This window comes from Mastigoproctus giganteus, chromosome 12 (assembly GCF_048544385.1).
Source record: "Mastigoproctus giganteus isolate SK-2022 chromosome 12, ASM4854438v1, whole genome shotgun sequence".
NCBI lineage: Eukaryota > Metazoa > Arthropoda > Arachnida > Uropygi > Thelyphonidae > Mastigoproctus > Mastigoproctus giganteus.
Window position 1 is genome coordinate 18,337,996 of NC_143586.1, and position 19,740 is coordinate 18,357,735.

Here is a 19,740-nt window from a genome sequence, read left to right on the forward strand (position 1 = left end):
GAAAAGTGGACAGTGAAAGACTGAAAGTTGGTGCACAACAATGTACTCACTCCATACACTCAATAAACATAATACTGTTGTATTGCCACATCTTTCCCTCTCATCGTGCAATTTTTTTCTTTTCTTAAAAATTAAAGATTTACAGTGTCATCACTTCTGCAGCAAACAAGAGGTTATTGATATAACTCAAGATGCTCTCCTTGCCATCCAGCCAGAACAGCTACTAGCAGTTGTACCAACAGTGGCAAAAGTGCATTACTGCTCAATGAGAGTACTTTGAGAGTGGCTGTCTAGGTTTAGTTATGTTTAATATGTAAGTATGGAAACCTTTTTAACTTTACCACATGTATGCATATACACACACATACATACTATTCCCTAAAAATATCACAACACAGCAATTGGCACTGGCATCGCTGCAACTCATTCTAATAGTGTATCGGTCCCCCTCTGGCCACTATGACATACTCCATCCTCCTCGGCAAGCTTTCCACTGATGATTAATAGAGTGAAGCTGGTATAGTTCTCCATTCCTTCTGCAGCACAGTGACCATTTAAGCATGTGAGCTGTATTGCTCTGGATTTCACACAAGATTCTGACTCTGCACTGGCCACTTGAACTTTTCTACATTAACGTCCATGAACCATTCTCTAACAGCAACTTCAGTATGTCATGGGGTATTATCTTGTTGAAATAAACATGGGTCAGTATCAAAGCAACACCCATATCATAGGGAGCATGAAACTGTCCAAATGGATATGGTGAGATGCTTTTCTCATACCACAAAAAACAGCATCACACTATCACATTGATGTCTTAATTTGGTTTATGTTTCACAAGGGATGTCTAATGAGCCTGCTATACTACCCATCCAAATACTGTCTACTCATGTGGCATGAGCATCCATAGTCTTCCTGCATGTTACATGATAGTAGTGGTACCGTCACACTTCCATTTCATGATAACGCCAATAGTTAACTTTGGATAGAGTAAGCTGTAGTAATAATAACTGCAGGAATCAAAAAACTAGCAAAGTGACATACAACAGTAATACCCCTCTCAAAGGCACCTCCATAGCCAGGTGGGCAGGAGCAGCAGTGCGTAGCACATGCTTCTTGATTAGACCGGGGTTCGAGCCCGTGAGCCACCAAATACGGAGGATGCGGAAACGTCAGGGAATGACCACCGCATATCCCCGGAGCAATATGGCCTTAGTTGCTAATTCTCCTAAAAACCAAATAACAACAATAACAACCCCTCTCAAAATCAGTCAACTCAGCTGTGTGTGCAATGACAAGGATAACTAACTTTTGTAGCTCACAGAAATTAGTTATTCTTGTCACAGCATATATAGGTCTGGGCCACTTGTTTATCTAGAATGTCCAATGGACTAAGAAAATACTGGTGTCTGGATACTTTCTGGAGAGTAGTGTATATACAGAGTTTGTTTGTTTGTTATTTGGTTTTTAGGAGCATTAGCAACTAAGGCCATATTGCTCTGAGGATATGCGATGGTCATTCCCTGACCTCTGCATCCTCCGTATTTGGTGGTCACGGGCTCGAAACCCAGTCTAATCAAGAAGCGTGTGCTACACACTGCTGCTCCTGCACACCTGGCTATGGAGGCATCCATATGAAGAATGTTTCAGTGTGTGGGCAGCTTTCAGAATATATTCAGGACCTGAAAACAATGAAAAAAGTTCATATAAAAATGTATCTGATTTTGTTATGGCACCATACAGCTATTTGAGTTTTAACAAGTTAATTAATCTATGTACATGTTACATTTCAGACAGGTTTTATTTTATTTCTAAATTAATTGAATTTTTGATTTTTTTGTAAACCTTTACCAACTAATTACTAATTGATTAACTAATAATATATAAACAATTATTTTCACTTCACTTAATATACCTCACACACATTATTCACTTCACATTTTGCAATACTTTGCAATCAACAGCATATGAAATGTAAAATATATTTCAGGATCTAATTTAATAAATTAAACAATTGTAGTATACTGTCAATGAACTTTAGTTATTTCTTCTTGGATTTTAATAATAATTGAAATAACATATTTAATATTTCTGCCAGGATTAATATAATAAGCAAATGCAGACACTCCCTGACTTATGTAAGGGTTGCATTCCGTGGAACTCTACATAAGTCGGAATTCCCTAAATGCTTATGCAGCACTCGCAAATTTGATTGAAGCAAAAAAAGTTCAACGAACGTGTAAATAGATTTATTTATTCAATTTTTTATCTCATGCGCAAGAAAAATTACAAAATTTTCAAAATTATAAAATTACAAAAAGAGAGGAGACAGGCATAACGTCAGTAAGTTTTACCTTTCGAGCATAGTTGCCAGAATGATAAGCATGCTCCCCAGCTGATAAGCATGCTGCTACGGAAGTTGAGGGCTGTGGAGATTTAAAAGGGAGTTTTTACCAACGCATCACAAAATTTCTCTGCAGCTGCAGAATCGGCACTGGCGACTTCACCGCATACTTTAATGTTTTGGAAACCAGCACAATGCTTGAACCTATTAAACCACCTGTTGCTTGCCATTAACTTGGCTTGGCATTCGCCATACTTATCCTTAATATCTTCATAAATACTTCTTGCTTTTGCTTGAATGGCCATTGGACTCAGGGGCATTTGCTTCTGAATCTGATTTTCCATCCGTATTATTAACAGCTTTTCCATCTTTGATATAGCACCTGAATGCTGTTTTGTGCATCTTAAATGCATTGATCATTTAACATGTTCTTTTATACGTGCACTATCCCTTAAAATTATACACTGTTGAAGCAGCAAGACCTAATTCTGTGCAATAGATGGCAACCTTTGTCCTGTTTCGCAATTCTTAATTAATCATTTTCATTTCTAAATCAATTTTGTTTCGTTTCCTAACACTGCCAGCACTTGCACTTTCCATTGGTCCCTTCACTTCATCATTGTAATAAATAAATAGGAATGAAGAGAAGATTCTGAAAATTTATTTATGTTTTTTATATGATTGAAGATTTCAGTGAAGGGGAACTCATTTCACCATAATACCGTAACGTAAAAACCCACAGAATTCCAGTTATCAGTATTATCGCAAATGCAATAAGATTGAGTTTACTACCCGTTTATAATAGATTGCGCTAACAGAAAAGCCCAAATTGTTTTTATTGTTTTATGGTAGTGACCTCCAGAAATGTGATTTAGAAAAATATCACAAAGGCATTCAAAATTGATTCTTATAATGGAACATATGATAATGATGAAAGTGTAGTGCAATTTCCATTATAAAAATGACCTTTTAGAGAGATATATAGCTTAGTTATATAGTGAAAATTAACTTCCAAGGTCTTGGAATGAATTACCAAAAAAAAAAAAAAAAAAAAAGTGTTATTGGGCTCACATTATATTTTCACAATACCTCCATTTTTTCCTACGGGATGCAAAATACGTTTGCACCAGCCGGCAAAAACGTACGTAAAGTCGAATTTCCATGAGTCAAGTATTACATAAGTCGGGGAGCGGCTGTAGTAATAATTGATGATTTATATATTTAATAAACTGATAACAAAAAAGGACAAAAAACAAAACCATTTATGCACAAACTGCTAATCACAAACATTTATTTTCTTTGCATATCCACCATACTACCAGCTTCAATATATCACATACAGATAGCCTATGTTGTACATACAAAATAAAGAAATAATAATTGCTGGATTCCTATATTTTTCCAATTTTAATGAAATTTTGGATGGCTCAACAACTCTCTCTAAAAGAACTAAATATAACATTTCATGAAAATGAATTCACTGGGAGTAAAGTTATTACATGCACAGATGGATAAACATGGTGAAGACAATAGGCACTTATTCACATATGTGCAAATGCAGCTAAAAATTTACTATGGAGTTTTCAATTGTAAAAACTAATAAAAATAATAAAAGATAAATAAGAATAGACAAACAAGTACCTAGTATGAATAAACACATTACTAGGTATGTGTCTGCTGACTCTTATTTACTATTTTTTACCATTGAAAAATAGCCATTTTTTTTTTAAATTCAGACAGTCATAGATCCACAGCTGTTTAAAAACTAGCCACATTTATGTGAACTTTTTTTTCACTGTTTTCAGGTCCAGATCAACCCTGAAAGTCCAGCCAGTGTTTTAAGAAACTGGCTGGACTTTCAGGTTATCTGTTTTGCTATCTGTCTTTGTGCCAAAGTATGAGTAGAGTACATCACTGTGATATGTCTCTTCTTGAGGGTGCTAAGGAATATTGGTCAGAATTTTTAGTTGTGCTTCCCTCTATAAAGTAATGTTTTAGGATTTCAATCAGTGCAGGAATAAAGATATTAACAAAAGCAGTTGAAATGTCTAATAAAATAGACATCTATTATTTTCCATTCAATTACTGCTGATTTCACAGCAGGATTTTCATTAGTGATGGGCATAATAAAATTATGAATAATTGAAATTATATGCAAATTAGTTGATTATAAATCAACAAGAAAACAAAAAAGTGCGTGTGGAGGAGATTTAATCTAATGTTAGCAAAACTAAAGTGTTGTTACCACTTGGGAGACAATGAGTCTATATCCCCCCCCCCCTGTTTGCTTGCTATCGACTAATCTGATCACTAATATTGAATAATATTATCAACTAATATGCACATAATCATTTCTATTATGACTCACAATTATGCCCATCACTAGTCTTCATTACATCTGTTGTTGATTGTAATAGAATCAAAGAACAAAGATGTGATAGATAATGCCTAAACTGGTACATAGTATGCTTTTCAAGCACCTTCTGTAGGATGCATCCAATGGCAATAGGTCTGTAATTTTTGGTTTGTTAATGTTGTCTAATTTCTCCATGTCAGCAAAATTGCTCCTCTTAATATTCTGAAACTGTAAGCAATACATCTATAATTAAGTACCACTAATTGTGACAATGAATATAGGATATTTATCTAGGCCAGTCACCTTACTTGGCAGGACATTAATTTTGATTAAGGTATCTTTTGAGATGTTAATTTCTTTAAAGCAAGAATTAATTGGCCACTTTGATAACTCTTCCCTTTTCCTGCATGTTCTCAGCAAGATCCAAAATGCTTTCTAATTTTCACTCTGTATATGGCTGGCTGGCTCTCTCTCAAAAGCTAGTCCGTCATTTTGTTTCCCAACTCTTCTTTCTACCATAAATTTTTCCCCTTGTCTTTTCATTAAGATAAAATGAGCACTTTCTTTTTATATCTCAAATGGTCAGCTGGTGTGCCACGTAATTTCCATTTTCTATATAATTGTTGATTTTTCAAAAAAATGGCTTTTATTTGAAGATTAATCCAGTTCTCTCTCTCTCTCTGCTATTCTAATCCCATATGGGACTTCGCAAACAAGCAGAATGATATCTCCTTTAGAATGTATGTAGAAGAAGACTAGTTTTGATGTTTGTGTCTACTGGTACCCTCTTCTTGGCAATTTTCTTTGCATTCTAAGGGTGGTTTCATTATAACAGGATTGCAATCCGGTAAAAATTAAGTGACCATTGACTAACTGCATATATTGCATATTATGGTATATCAGGTCTAGAGGTACATCCCTCAAGTTGGAGTTGGCAGGTGTTTCAGATTCATAGTTTCTAATGCTATATCCATTTTCATCTTACCTGTCTATGCTTAGTAACCTGCAAACCACATAAATAGCCCATTCCTGGTTTTCAGAGGCAAATAAATCATGCAAATTTATATTTTTTCCTACAAAGACTGCAGAAAGTATAAATTAAAGAGAAGCCTCAAAGCTTTCTGAGTTAGTGTTTCAAAAAGTCTTCATATCCCCTCCTTTTCTGTTTCTTATTCCCTTACTCAAGCAGTTCTATCCTATTGTATGTTTTAGGAAGTTCAGTCACTTATTATTTTGCAACCATGTTTATAATAAATAAATAAAATCAAAATTGGCATATAACATTAAACTTTGCAGGATGTGAAGTTTATTCATCACATTTCTCATGTTTTCCAAAACCATGAAAAGTACAAAAGGTCTGTTTTTTTATTTTTTTTATTACTTAAGCCTTAAAGAGGAGGAATATAACAATAATAATTAGCATTAGCATTAGTTGAGGCATATGATGCAAGAAAGCAAGCTTATACAGTATCAGCCAAAAAAAAAAAAAAAAATCCCTTCCCATTTCACCCATCCGGTCACTCAAAATGTTTGTTTAGTTCAGCCTTAAATTTATTTAAGGCTAGCAACTTCCACAACAACAGATGGACGTCTGTTCCAGCAATCAACTACCTGTTGTCTCAAGGCAAACTTCTGCACATCTGTTCTACAACTGTCTTTCCTCAATTTGAATCTATGGCCCCTCAGGTTCTTAGTCTGAGCAAGCGGAAGTATCCCATCAGCATTGAGCCTGCTCAAACCATTCAAGCCTCAATGAGATCACCTCGCAGGTGCCTGGTCTCCAGATGCTGCAACTAACAGAATTTAAGCCTCTCCTGGTAACAGAACCCCTTTGTTCCTCTCACCAATCTTCCTTCTCTGTACTTGTTCTAGCAACTCTACATCCTTCCTAAAATGAAGCCTCCAGACCTGTACGCAGTACTCAAGGTGTGGCCTGACCATTGCCTTATACAAAGGGATAATCACCTCCTTGTCTCTGCTAGCAAAATTCCTATATATCATTGACAAAACTCCATGACCTGCTCTAGCAGCCCATCTGCACTGCTCAGAGAACTTCATATCTGACTGCACAATTACTCCAGGTCTTTTTCAATCTCCATCTCCTTGAGTGTGGTACCACAGAATTGGTACATTTCTCTTGGGTTACTGCTACCCATATGCAGTACTTTGCATTTGTCAATGTTAAACTTCAGTTGCCACTTCTCAGCCCATCTGCCTAACTTTTCTAGATCCTATTGTGGTAGCATACTGTCTTTAACAACCCTGCCAACTTTTGTATCATCTGTAAACTTCGACATTAAGCCTGAAATACCTTCATTGATATCATTGATAAATACACAAAACAAAAATGGGTCCAGTCCCTAACCCCAGGGTTCAGTGCTGATAACTAATGACATTAGTCCATGTAGAGCAGTGTTCATTTATTACCACTCTCTGCCATATAATACAGATCTATCTACAGTTAATAAATAAATGGGATATAACATAGCATATACAATGGAATATCATATATTACAGGCAATTTGTATTTAGGCAAAGATGGGATGACAGAGATGTGTATTTCTAACACTTTTGTTATTATATTTTCTTGTTTGATCATAATTTACAGTTTACTCTGAGTGATTAGCATATTATATTATTATCCATTGTTTGATAATTTATTATTATTATATATATTATTTATTTATTTATTTATTTATTGAAATATTTAATATATATTTTTTTTATTTATTTAATCATTTATTCTAATTTTCTAGTTTCTTGATTATAGAAGCTTTGTAATTCTTTTTTGATATTGATATGTTTAGCTAGAATAGCAATGTTGGATTCATTTAGCATTCTTGCAGTTCTATTGAAATAGTTTAAGTTTAGATTATCAGTTCTGAATGGCTCTAGTGCCAGCAGATTGTGTCTTCTCAAAGCTCTTGGGGGCAGCTAAAATTGATTAGGTAGAGCAGCTTGGGGTCATCCAGCTTTCCAGCCACAAGAGGCATCAGAAATCTGCAGTCCTCCACAGCCCTTCTTTGGGAGAGTGATACTATCCCAAAGTGAGTGAGACCATCACCATTCATAATAAGATTTTGTGTCCATTTCCAACCTAGACCTGTACACTAAAAATCTGACTATAGATTTCTGAATATGTTCCAGTTGTTTTATGAGTATTTTGATGCGAGGATTCCAGGTCTGTGAGGAATATTCAAGTATTGAGTTGATGATAATTATACATGCTGTTTTTATGAGTTGTATTTTGAAAAAGTCAAGTAGTCCAAGAGATTTGGAGGCCTTTGCTGTGGTCTTATTGATATGGACATTGAAGTTTCCCCTGGCAGAAAACCATACTCCCAAATCTGAAACCTCTTGTACTCTCCTATGTCACAATTATTATTTGTTTTGTAGGGATAATTGATTTTATGTTTTTTATGATAGTCTGCAATAGAGATGGTGCAGCATTTGTCTAAGTTCAGTGTTAGGCCATTATTTTTAATTCACAGGGTGATAGTGGCTAATCTTTTTTTCAGTATTTCAGGCTTGTATTGATTTAATGGTTTTGTATATTTTGAGGTCATCTGTGTATGAGAGCATTTTGATGTCTACATGTTGCATACAGTCTTGTATGTCATTAATGTATATTGCAAATAATAGAGGACCCTGTGGGACTCCCCTTTGGATAGGAAAAGTGGAGGAGTAGCTTCCATCAAAAAGAACTCTGCTTTTCCTGTTGTAAAAGAAGTTTAACATTAGTGATAAGGCATTACTTAATATACCTAAGTGATTTAATTTGAGGCAAAGCAAATTGTGTGGTACTGAATCAAAGGCTTTTGTAGGTCCAGATATATGATGTCTATTTGGTTGTTATTATCAAGGCCATGTTTGATATCATGTTCTAAGGAAAGTAGGTTGGTCACTGTTGACCTGCCCATAAGGAAGCCATGATGAATGTGGCTGAATTTGTTCTTCACAAAGCAACATAGCTGAGAATGTTTTTTTCTTTCTTAAGCATTTAAATTATTTCTCAATTATTAGAGCACAGACTAGTAATTTCAATTCTTCATCAAAACAAAGTGGGCCAGTAAATCAGAATGTCTTATAATAGTTGATTTTAACTTACTGGATATTGTTTGATGTGTTTGATCACTCACACAGTATCAAACTTTTCTGGAATTATTAGATGACTATTTTCTATACCAGCATGTTAGAGAGGTGACAAGGGAAAACAACAGTCTTGATCTGATTATCAGTGACTCGTCATGAATTAAGAATCTGCAGATAAAGGAACTACTAGTTGGTAATAATCACAGTGTATTAACGTGGGATTTACTTAGAGATGCAACTACTGTAAAGGGCAAAGGGAGGGCCTTCTGCTTTCATAAAAGGCGACTACAATGGTCTCAGAGGTTCTTAAATTCATTCACTGGGACCAATTGATGATGTCAAAAACAGCAATTCTAAATGAGATTGCATTCAGGCAAACAACTGTAGAAGATACTAGGCTTTTTATATCAACTATGAGATACTGAGCTACTGTTCAAAACCTAATTGAATGTCAGATGAACTGATGAGACTAGTGGGAGAGAAGAAAAATGTATGGTATGCTCATAAATCATCAAGAGATACAGAACCTATAGCAGGCATAAAATATTCTTCCATCAAATCATAAGGTCATTTAGGCAAGAAGTCTCTAGCAAATTATGCAAAGAAAAGTAGCAAAGATTTCATATGTAAACACAAGAAGGAAAGGGATGGAAGACATTGGTCAGCTAAATATAAATGGTATAACTCTTGATTAATCTTCTCAGGTCACATACAAATTGAATAGACATTCTCCAGCTACATTAACACATGAGGAATTTTTTAGGGATGACGATGCCAGAAGTATCAAATTCTAAGCTAAATGTAAATATGACAACTTAGGTGGATGGGATCTATCCAATTACATTAAGAGAGGCAGCAAACAACAGTAAGGTAAGGTAAGCTAACCTTTAGCCACAATTATGACAGCATTCTTGGATTTAGGTCCCTATAGACTTTAAAAATATGTCTCCAATTTACAAAGGAAAATCAAAGGCTTACAGCAGATTTCCTTCTGGTGTAAGCCTGACTTGTGTTCCATGGAAAATAATGAAGTCACTGGTTAAAGAAATAATGCAGGGGCAACTAGATAGAAATGCAGTTATATGGCAATCACAGCATGGATTTTTTAAGGCAATCTTGTTTGGATACTATGACGATTTTGACATCATATACTCAGACCAGAAAAGTTTTTGATATTGCTCTACATAAAATACTGCTGTACAAAGTGGGACAATATGTCATTAGGGACAAGAAACTGCAATGAATAAAGGGAAGGTTGAGTGGGATAAGACAGAGAGAGTAGTTATCTATGGATGCCGCTCTTCTTGGACTCATGTTATTAAATGGAGTCCTGGGTTCAATGCTGGGAGCCAAGATTACAAGAAGTTATTTTGATTTGCAATATTTATTAATGATATTGATGAAGGCATTACAGGCTTAATGTCTAAGTTTGCAGATGATACAAAAGATGGCAGAGTGCTTAATAACAGTAATCAAGGTATGCTCCTGCAAAAAGACCTAGAAAAATTGGCAGACGGGCTGAAGTGGTAACTGAAGTTTAATATTGACAAATGCAAGGTACTGCACATGGGGCAAGTAATTGCAATTAACATACGTCAGTAGCAGTAATCACAAAGTAACACATGAAGTTCTCTGAAAAGTGCAGACAGGCTTCTAAGACAACTGGTGGGATTTTGTCAGTGATATACAGGAATTTTGCCAGCAGAGATAAGAAAGTTATCCCATTATATAAGCCAAGGGTTAAGCCACATCTTAAGTACTACATACAGCTCTGGAAGCCTCATTTTAGGAAGGATGTGGATCTCTTGGAATGGATGTAGAGAATGGCAATGAATTAGTGAGGAGAACAATGGGATACTCTTACCAAAAAAAGTTCCAGTTTTGTAAATTGCAGCACCTGGAATTTGCAGAACTGAAACTTTTTCAGTTCTGCAAATTAGTTCAATCAAATTTCCATCTGGTGTTGTGGAAATGGGTAGTCTGAATAATAAGAGGGGTCTGACAGGTAATATGGGTAATATGTGAAGTGTGTTTTTTTTTAGCTTGCTTTCTTGAATAATTTACCATTACTAATACTGTAAAGCAAATACTGCTACAACTGCAAACAAGAGCAGTATTTACTTTACAATTAGACCTTTTGATGTTTAACTTTGAGGAGTGAGTTAGGGAACACTGGAATAAGTTGCCTGCAAGGATGTCTGAGAGTTGGGCAAAATTCAAGGAAGAACCAAATAGGCACCTCCTGATAAGCAATAATATGGGAGTTTTTTCCTGCAGATGCAGAAGAAAAAAAAAGTTTGCAGAATAAATTTCCTCCTTTGCATTATTCATGTTAATACTAACTCATAATGAATGCCTCTATCATCAAGTATTCCACATATTGATACAAATGAAAGTCCACAGGGGATAATCAAGGTTTAGTACTCCCTTCCCAAATACAAAAAGTTCTGCTGCCATTGACTGCAGTGGCATTACACTGGTCATTACGGTGCCTCCGTAGCCAGGAGCAACAGTGTGTAGTACACGCTTTTTGATTAGACCGGGGTTCAAGCCAGTGACCACCAAATATGGAGGATGCGGAAAGGTCAGGGAATGACCACCGCATATCCCCGGAGCAATATGGCCTTAGTTGCTAATGTTCCTAAACACCAAATAACAACAACAACATAACAACAACTGGTCATTATTCAAAAAAAAAAAAAATAAAATAATAATGTGAATAAATATTCCAACTAAATGAAATGTAATTTTTTTTTAATATTAAATTATAAATATGTGAATACAGTAAATAAGAAGTTAAATCCATTCCCATTATTGTCTATACATTACATAGTTTTCACAGATCCTCAAAAATCATAATGAATAAAAGAAGTGGTACACAAATTCATCTTCACTGGTATAGCTTGATTGATCTTGGCTATGATTCCCAGAGATCTGGATGCTTTCGTTATGTGGACTGCCACTCAAATTTCTTTTTATCAAATTAGCAAAAACAACACTGAAGCCAAGTTTCAGATGCAAAAGAAACAATGCTGAGAGCTAACTTGGCAATGCTACTCAGTGTTAAAATAGTTTTAACTCTCTCTCTCTCTCTCTCTCTCTCTCTCTCTCTGTTCAGCTTTATTTTTGGCTAACTATGCTGTATTATAGAAGAATATTTCTAACTGTGTTTACTCCTCATATAAAACACCTACAAACTATTAACATGATACTTTACTAATATAGTTACATATATAGAACCACTAGTGACAAAAAAAAAAAAAAAAAAATATATCAGTACAGTTTATTAATCTGATTATTTTCAACTGTTAACAGCAACCAAATGAACAATAATTAACAAATAACACTCCATGTGTGATTACCAAAGTTGCTTTAATTTTTGTCAAAAAAGACAGTGTGGTAATAAATAACAAGACTACATAATGAAGTGTTTCCAATTCTCAGAACACTTAACTTTGCTTGGCCAAAGCAGTTTCATTTCATAAATCACATAATGAATGAATTTAACTTGCTGGTTACCTAAAATACTTTCCAATATAAAAAATCATATTGGAAAGCATTGTAAGTTTCTCTGGTAAACAGAATACTCAAGCGTGTGTGTGTGGGGGGGGGGGGATCCAATCTATAACTTAAGGCTACTCAAAGGAAATTATTCCTTTGAAAATTACATTTAGAAATTCCCCCTAATATTTATTGCTGCTTCTATATAATTTCAGAATGACTAAATATTCCATATTTAGTCATTCTGAAATTATTACACATCAGTTTACTATGCTTACACACAACTGGTAATTTTAAGTTCTGAAAACAAATTAATTTTCAGAATTTCTCAAAATATTATAATAAATCACGAGACAAAAATAATATTAATACAATAAAAAAATTACCTTCTTCAGCCAAATTTTTATTAATGACAAGTTTCCCATGGCGCAAATAATTTAAAACTGGACCAAAATATGTGGGGTCTCGATCAATAAGGTATGCACCTGTTTCATCCTGTCAAGGGGGGAAAAAAAGTCAATTAAGTGAAAGAAATTGCTGTATTTTTAAGCATATATAAAATTTTATGATAACAATTATTAAAACCAATTGGACATGGAAAATATGCTTTGCTTTAGAAATTTTTTTTATGAACATCTAAGATAAAATTTGAATCAAGGGAACAATTCTGAAAATGCTTAAAATATCATAACATTGAAAATAATCTAAAAAATTCTTTTTCTTGGGAATTTCTTGCACATCTACTCACTCAAAAAAGTGATCAATTTTTGTGGTACTCTAGTTTGCACAGCTTGAAGTGAATTACATTTGAAAAAGGGTGTGTCCATAGACAGTAATGTAATTGCTGCAATGGATGCAATCCTGGAGACCCAAGAGAAATTTTTCTTTGGAGCTGGAATCAATGCAGTATTGTAGTAATAGTGGTAAAAGTGAATTGACTCCAAAGTGGGCTATGTTGAAAAGTAACATGTTACTAGACTGGCCTCTGTTTTACATACAAAGGCCATTTGAAAATTGGCCTTTATAAGTAAAACAGAATTGGTATTTTGAAATTATTAATGGAATGTAATGCATATATCCGGTACATGTGAAGCTTTTTTTTTTTCCCATCCCAATCTGGCTAACCTATGTCCCCTCTGTCCTTGTATAGTTGACTATCTTCAGAAAAAAATTAAGAAAATGGCATTTTTCTGAAAATCCCAGATTGAGGTTCCACTGTATTTTGTTATTTTGTTTTTGCCCACTGAATTATATATACCTCTGAAATTTATTTTGCTTTCATATCACTATATGAAGCTAAGCTAAAACTTTCTGATTACCCCCAAAAGTCATTTTTAGGGGAGTTTTGATAATGCTCACAAAGTACACAATTTATTAATAAATTAATTCACAACTTATGGACATTATAAAGACATGTTTTTGGGGAACCACTAAAACATAAGAGAATTTAAAGTGCAAAAATTACAGTAAACCATGTAAATATGTCATCAAAAATGACAGGAATATCAAGATGCTAACAAATAAAAAGTTGATAAGAAAAGAAATAATAATAAAAAAAAAAAAAAACATTAGTACATACATGTGTGTTTATATAAATTTATTCAACATACACAAGATTCTCTCAGTGAATTATGAATCCTGTAATGCCACCTATCATGATATATTAACCATACCTGCTAGAGATAATCACTACTTTGTTCATGCCTACTACCACTGGTAGCCATTTTCCACCTAATGACTCATAGGTATATCAGGTTTAGTGTCGAAGTTTGCAAATGATACAAAGGTTGGCAGGGTTGTTAATGACAGTAATAGCAGTATGCTACTGCAACAGGATCTAGAAAATTTGGACAGATGGGCTAAGAAGTGGCAACTGAAGTTTAACCTTGACAAATGCAAAGTACTGCATATGGGTAGAAGTAACCCCAGAGAAATGTACCAATTGTGTGGTACTACACTTAAGGTGGTAGAAAATGAAAAAGACCTGGGAGTAATTGTGCAGTCAGATATGAAGTTTTCTCAACAATGCAGACAGGCTGCCAGGGCAAGTCATGGGGTTATGTCAATGATATATAGGAATTTTGCTAGCAGGGAAAAGGAGGTGATTGTCCTTCTGTATAAGGCAATGGTTAGGCCACGCCTTGAGTACAGGTCTGGAGGCCTCATTTTAGGAAGGATGAGGATTTGCTAGAGCGTGTACAGAGAAGGGCAACAAGATTGGTGAGGGGAATGAAGGGATTGCAGTGGCTGGAGACTAGTCACCTGCACGGTGATCTCATTGAGGTGTATAAGGCCTTGAATGGGTTGAGCATGCTGAATTCTGATGGGATCCTTCCACTTGTTCAGATTATGAACCTAAGGGAGCATAAATTCAAATTAAGAAAAGACAGATGTAGAATAGATGTACGGAAATTTGCATTTAGCCAGCGGGTGGTTAATTGCTGGAACAAACTTCCATCTGTCGTTGTGGAAGTTGATAGGTTAAATAAAATTAAGGAGGAACTGGACAGGCATTTGGAGGGAATGGTGTGATTTTTTTTTTTGGCTGATGCTGCATAAGCTCATACACTTGCTTTCTTGCATCACATGCCACTGCTACTACTACTACTACCCTTAGAAACAAGATGATAGTCATATGCAAGATGGAAATGTGTATCAATTTTTGTGGTACTCGAGTCATTCAATGATGGATGACTAAGCTGCATTAATACTTTAATTTATTATTCTTACTTTATAACTTAAAATATGATATTTTTCAGTTTTTATTATTTCTATGTGCTAAATAGGATTAGATGATAAAAGAGAAGAAGCTTATAGAGCATCAGCTAAAAAAAAAAAAAAAAAAAAAAAAAACACATTCCAATTTCACCAATCCATCCCCTCCAATAGTCTGTCTAGTTCTTCCTTAAATTTATTCAAGCTATCCACTTCCACAACAATAGATGGAAGTTTGTTCCAGCAATCAACAACCCGCTGGCTAAAGACAAAATTCTGCACATCTATTCTGCAACCAACCATTCTTCCTCAATTTGAATTTATGCCCCCCCTCATACATATAGTCTGAGCAAGATGAAGAATGCCATCAGCACTAAGCTTGCTCAATCCATTCAAAGGCTTAAACACCTCAATCAGATTGCCTTGCACATGCTATCTTTACACAACTGAAGCCTTTCCTGGTAAGAGCACCCCTTTGTTCCACTCACTAATCTCATTGCCCTTCTCTGCAACTGTTTCATCAACTCTACATCCTTCCTCAAATGAGGTCTCCAGCCCTGTATGCAGTACTCAAGATGTGGCCTAACCATTGCTTTATACAAAGGGATAATCACCTCCTTATCACTGCTAGCAAAATTCCTGTATATCACTGACAAATCCCCATGAGCTGCCCTAGCAGTCTGTCATGCACAGTTCTTCGCAAAATTATTTTGTCCCGTTCTATTAGTTTGAGGTTTACTAGGCCGTTTTTTGAGAAAACCTCATATCTGACTGCATACCCCAGGTCTTTTTCATTTTCCACTACCTTGAGAAAAAGAAAAAGGTCTGTCAACATTCATATCCTATAGTACCACACAGTTGAAATAATACTCTGGGGCAACTGATACCTATATGCAGTTCCTTGCAATTGTCAATGTTAAACTTCAATTGTCATTTCTCAGCCCATCTGTCAAATTTTTCTAGATTTTGTTGCAGTAGCATATGTTGCCTCCGTAGCCGAGTGGTCAGGAGCGGGAGTGCAGTGGCACACGCTCTTTGAGTAGACCGGAGTTCAAGCCCCTGACTGCTGAATATGGTGGATCTGCCAACCCGCACTGGACCAGCATGGTAGATTATGGTCCATTTTCCCTCAGCATGAATTGTTGAGGAGGCTTCCATCCTGCAGTGGGTTGATAATGGCTGCAATTTACTTTTACCTTCATTACTGTCATTAACCACCCTGTCAATCTTCATATCACCTGCAAACTAAGACATTAAGCCTGATATACCTTCATCAATATCATCATTAATAAATACAGTAAACAACAATGGGTCCAGCACCAAACCCTGGGGGGGGGGGACTCCACTAATAACATGTCCACTGATAGCCACTATCTTCTCCCACTCAATCATCCCTTTATCCATAGCAATAACCTGCCCTTAATGCCACATGCTTCAATTTGTATAGCAGCTTTTTTATGTGCAACAGTATCAAAAGTTTTCCTGAAATCAAAGTATATTTCAGAATTTTTTTTGCATCCAGTTCCTTTGTGACTGTATCATAGTAACCAATCAAATTGGTCAAACAAGATTTTCCTATTAACAAACTCATGCTGTGACTAAGTATAACTGCACTTCCATATACAGATGGTCCTACAATACTTCTTTAACCAGTGACTCCACCATTTTCTCTGGAACAGAAGTCAAGCTACTAGGTCTGTAATTACTTGTGTCACCTTTTAAACCCCCTTTGTGAATTTGAGGGTTTAGTGTCAAACAACATTAACTGCAAAATCATTGAGTTGATGTTTTTTGTAATTAATTCAAAAAAAGTAATTAGAAATTTTCTTGGTTTACTGGAAATGTACTTACAGCCTAAGCTAACTTGTAAAGTACTAGAGAGATACAGTTCTATGACATGATATGCATTGCTATTTGTATAACATAAAACTAAAGCTATCGCAAAAAGAAAATGCAATTTTGTAGTTAACATTGTTTGACACTAAAACCTCGAATTGCATATACATTTGCATATTTCCAGTCCACAGGGACCTTCCCTGAATCCAAACATGCTGTCATGATTACAGCTAAGGGTTTGCTTACCTCTTTTACTGCCTCCCTTAATTCGATACTATAAACCAGAGCTATGGTGCTCAATACATTCTACGTTGATTTCAATATTTGTAGAAGAATAAAGAGAAGTTTATCTCAATATGATACATTGAACACTTCCGTATGATACTCTCCAGAAATTAAAATGAATATAACATTAATGCAAAATGATTACAGTAAAAAATAAATTAAAAACAATTAAAAAATTAAATTTAAAAAGTTTAACGCAAATTTTGAAAAATGATTTTCCTTCATGAAGCTGACAACGCTTTTCAACCGTATGTTGTGATCACAGGAATGAAAATTACGGAGTATGTGCGATCATGAATCTTAAATAGAGAATTTGTCTTCGTGCATGCGTGGAAAAGACCACGAATTGGAGATTAGATATGGACGTTAATAGAATTCTCATGTAATTTAATTTCAATGGTTTCTGCAATTAACAGTCTCATAATTACGTTGGACACTAAGTATTTTGGCCTTGTTGAATAAAAAAGTATGATTTTCGTTAATAGCATGAAAGGCTAATTCTGATGCTGCTGAATGAGATGCACGAATTGAGGATGCACACTTTTAACCCTAAAATTCAGCGAAACTGCATCGATCCTTGATAAGATGCAATCACCGCAATAAATGTTGTATACCAGGGAATTTAGCATTAGCATTAGTAGAGGCATATGATGCAAGAAAGCAAGCTTATTCAGCATCAGCCAAAAAAAAAAAAAGACACACACCACTCCCATTTCACCCCTCCGTTCGTTCGAAATACCTGTCCAGTTGAGCTTTAAATTTGTTTAGGCTATCAACTTCAACAACAAGTGATGGAAGTCGGTTCCACCAACCAACCACCCACTGGCCAAAGGCAAATTTCCACACATCTATCCGACATCCGTCCTTCCTCAATTTGAATTTATGCCCTCTAAGGTGATTATTCTGAGCAAGATGAAGAATCCCATTGGCATTGAGCATGCTCAAACCATTCAAAGCCTTATACACCTCTATCAGATCACCTCGCCGGTGCCTAGTCTCCAGACTCTGTAATTTGCAATACTTAAGCCTTTCTTCGTAAGAGCAACCCTTTGTTCCATTCACTAATCTTGTTGCCCTTCTCTGTACCTGTTCCAGCAGCTCTACATCCTTCTTGAAATGAGGCCTCCAGACCTGTATACAGTACTCAAGATGTGGCCTAACCATTGCCTTATACAAGGGAATAATCACCTCCTTATCCCTGCTAGAAAAATTACTGTATATCATTGACAAGACACAATGAGCTACTCTTGCAGCTCGTCTGCACTGCTCAGAGAACTTCATATCTGCCTGCACAATTACCCCCAGGTCCTTTTCATTCTCCACCACTGTCAGTGTAGTACCGCAGAGTTGATACATTGCTCTGGGGTTACTGTTTCCCATATGTAGTACTTTACATTTGTCAAAGTTAAACTTCATTTGCCACCTCTCAGCCCATCTGTTCAACCTTTCCAGATCCTGTTGCAGCAGCATAGCGTCAGTAGTGTCCTTAACAACCCTGCCAACCTTTGTATCATCTGCAAACTTGGACATTAAACTTGATATCCCATCATCAATATCATTCATAAACACCGAAAACAACAACGGACCCAACACTGAACCCTGAGGAACTCCACTAATTACATTAGTCCACGTTGAGCAGTGTCCATTGATTACCACTCTCTGTCTTCTGCCACTCAACCATCCCCTTATCCATAGCAGCAATTTGCCTCCAATGCCACACTGCTCCAATTTGTGCAGCAGTCTTCCATGTGCAACAGTATCAAAAGTCTTTCTAAGATCCAAATATATAATATCAAAGTTATTCCCTGCATCCAGTTCTTTTGTGACTACATCATAGTATCCAATCAAATTGGTCAGGCAAGACCTGCCCTTAACAAAACCATGCTGCGTCTGAGCTATAACTGAATTCTTGTCTAGATGATCCTGCAGTGCTTCTTTAACCAGTTCCTCCATTAATTTACCTGGAACAGATGTTAAACTAACAGGTCTATAATTACTTGTGTCAGCCTTTGATCCTCCTTTGTGAATTGGGGTTACATTTGCACATCTCCAGTCTATGGGTACCTCCCCAAATTTGTGTTGTAAAAGAGGAAAGGACTGAAATATTGTTCAGTATAGCATGGAATAAATAAAGTATTTTAAAAGTACTTTATTTCTGTCCCATACGTTGAACAGTGGTACAAACAACTTAACATATTCTTTAAAGATACCAAATTTAAGATTGTGGCCAGCCAATACAGAAATTACACACTATACTGAACAATCGCACAGTCCTTTCCTCTTTAATAACATAAATAAGTGACCTAGTATACATTTCTTGCGGTGATTGCAACTTGTTTTATCAAGGATCGATGTGGTTTACACTGAATTTTAGGGTTAAACAGCATGCATCCTCAGTTCGTGCTTCTTGTTCAGCATCATCAGAATTAGCCTTTCATGCTGTTAATGAAAAACACTTTTTTATTGAACAAGGCCAAAATACTTAGTGTCCAACGTAATTATATGAGACTATTAATTGCAGAAACCACTGAAATTAAATTACATGAGAATTCTATTAACGTCCATATCTAATCTCCAATTCGTGGTCTTTTCCGCGCATGCACGAAGACAA

The 19,740-nt window shown here is 35.7% G+C and overlaps 1 protein-coding gene across 2 annotated transcripts in view; it reads right to left on the reverse strand.

Moving 5' to 3' along the window:
* The window catches only part of inc (BTB/POZ domain-containing protein inc), a 66,952-nt gene that overhangs the window by 29,160 nt on the left and 18,052 nt on the right, over positions 1 to 19,740 (reverse strand). For both annotated transcript variants that reach the window (XM_090386133.1, XM_090386132.1), the window contains exon 2: positions 12,680 to 12,788. In XM_090386133.1, coding sequence (XP_090242259.1) covers positions 12,680 to 12,788 — 109 coding nt within the window. The remainder of the gene's footprint in view (positions 1 to 12,679; positions 12,789 to 19,740) is intronic.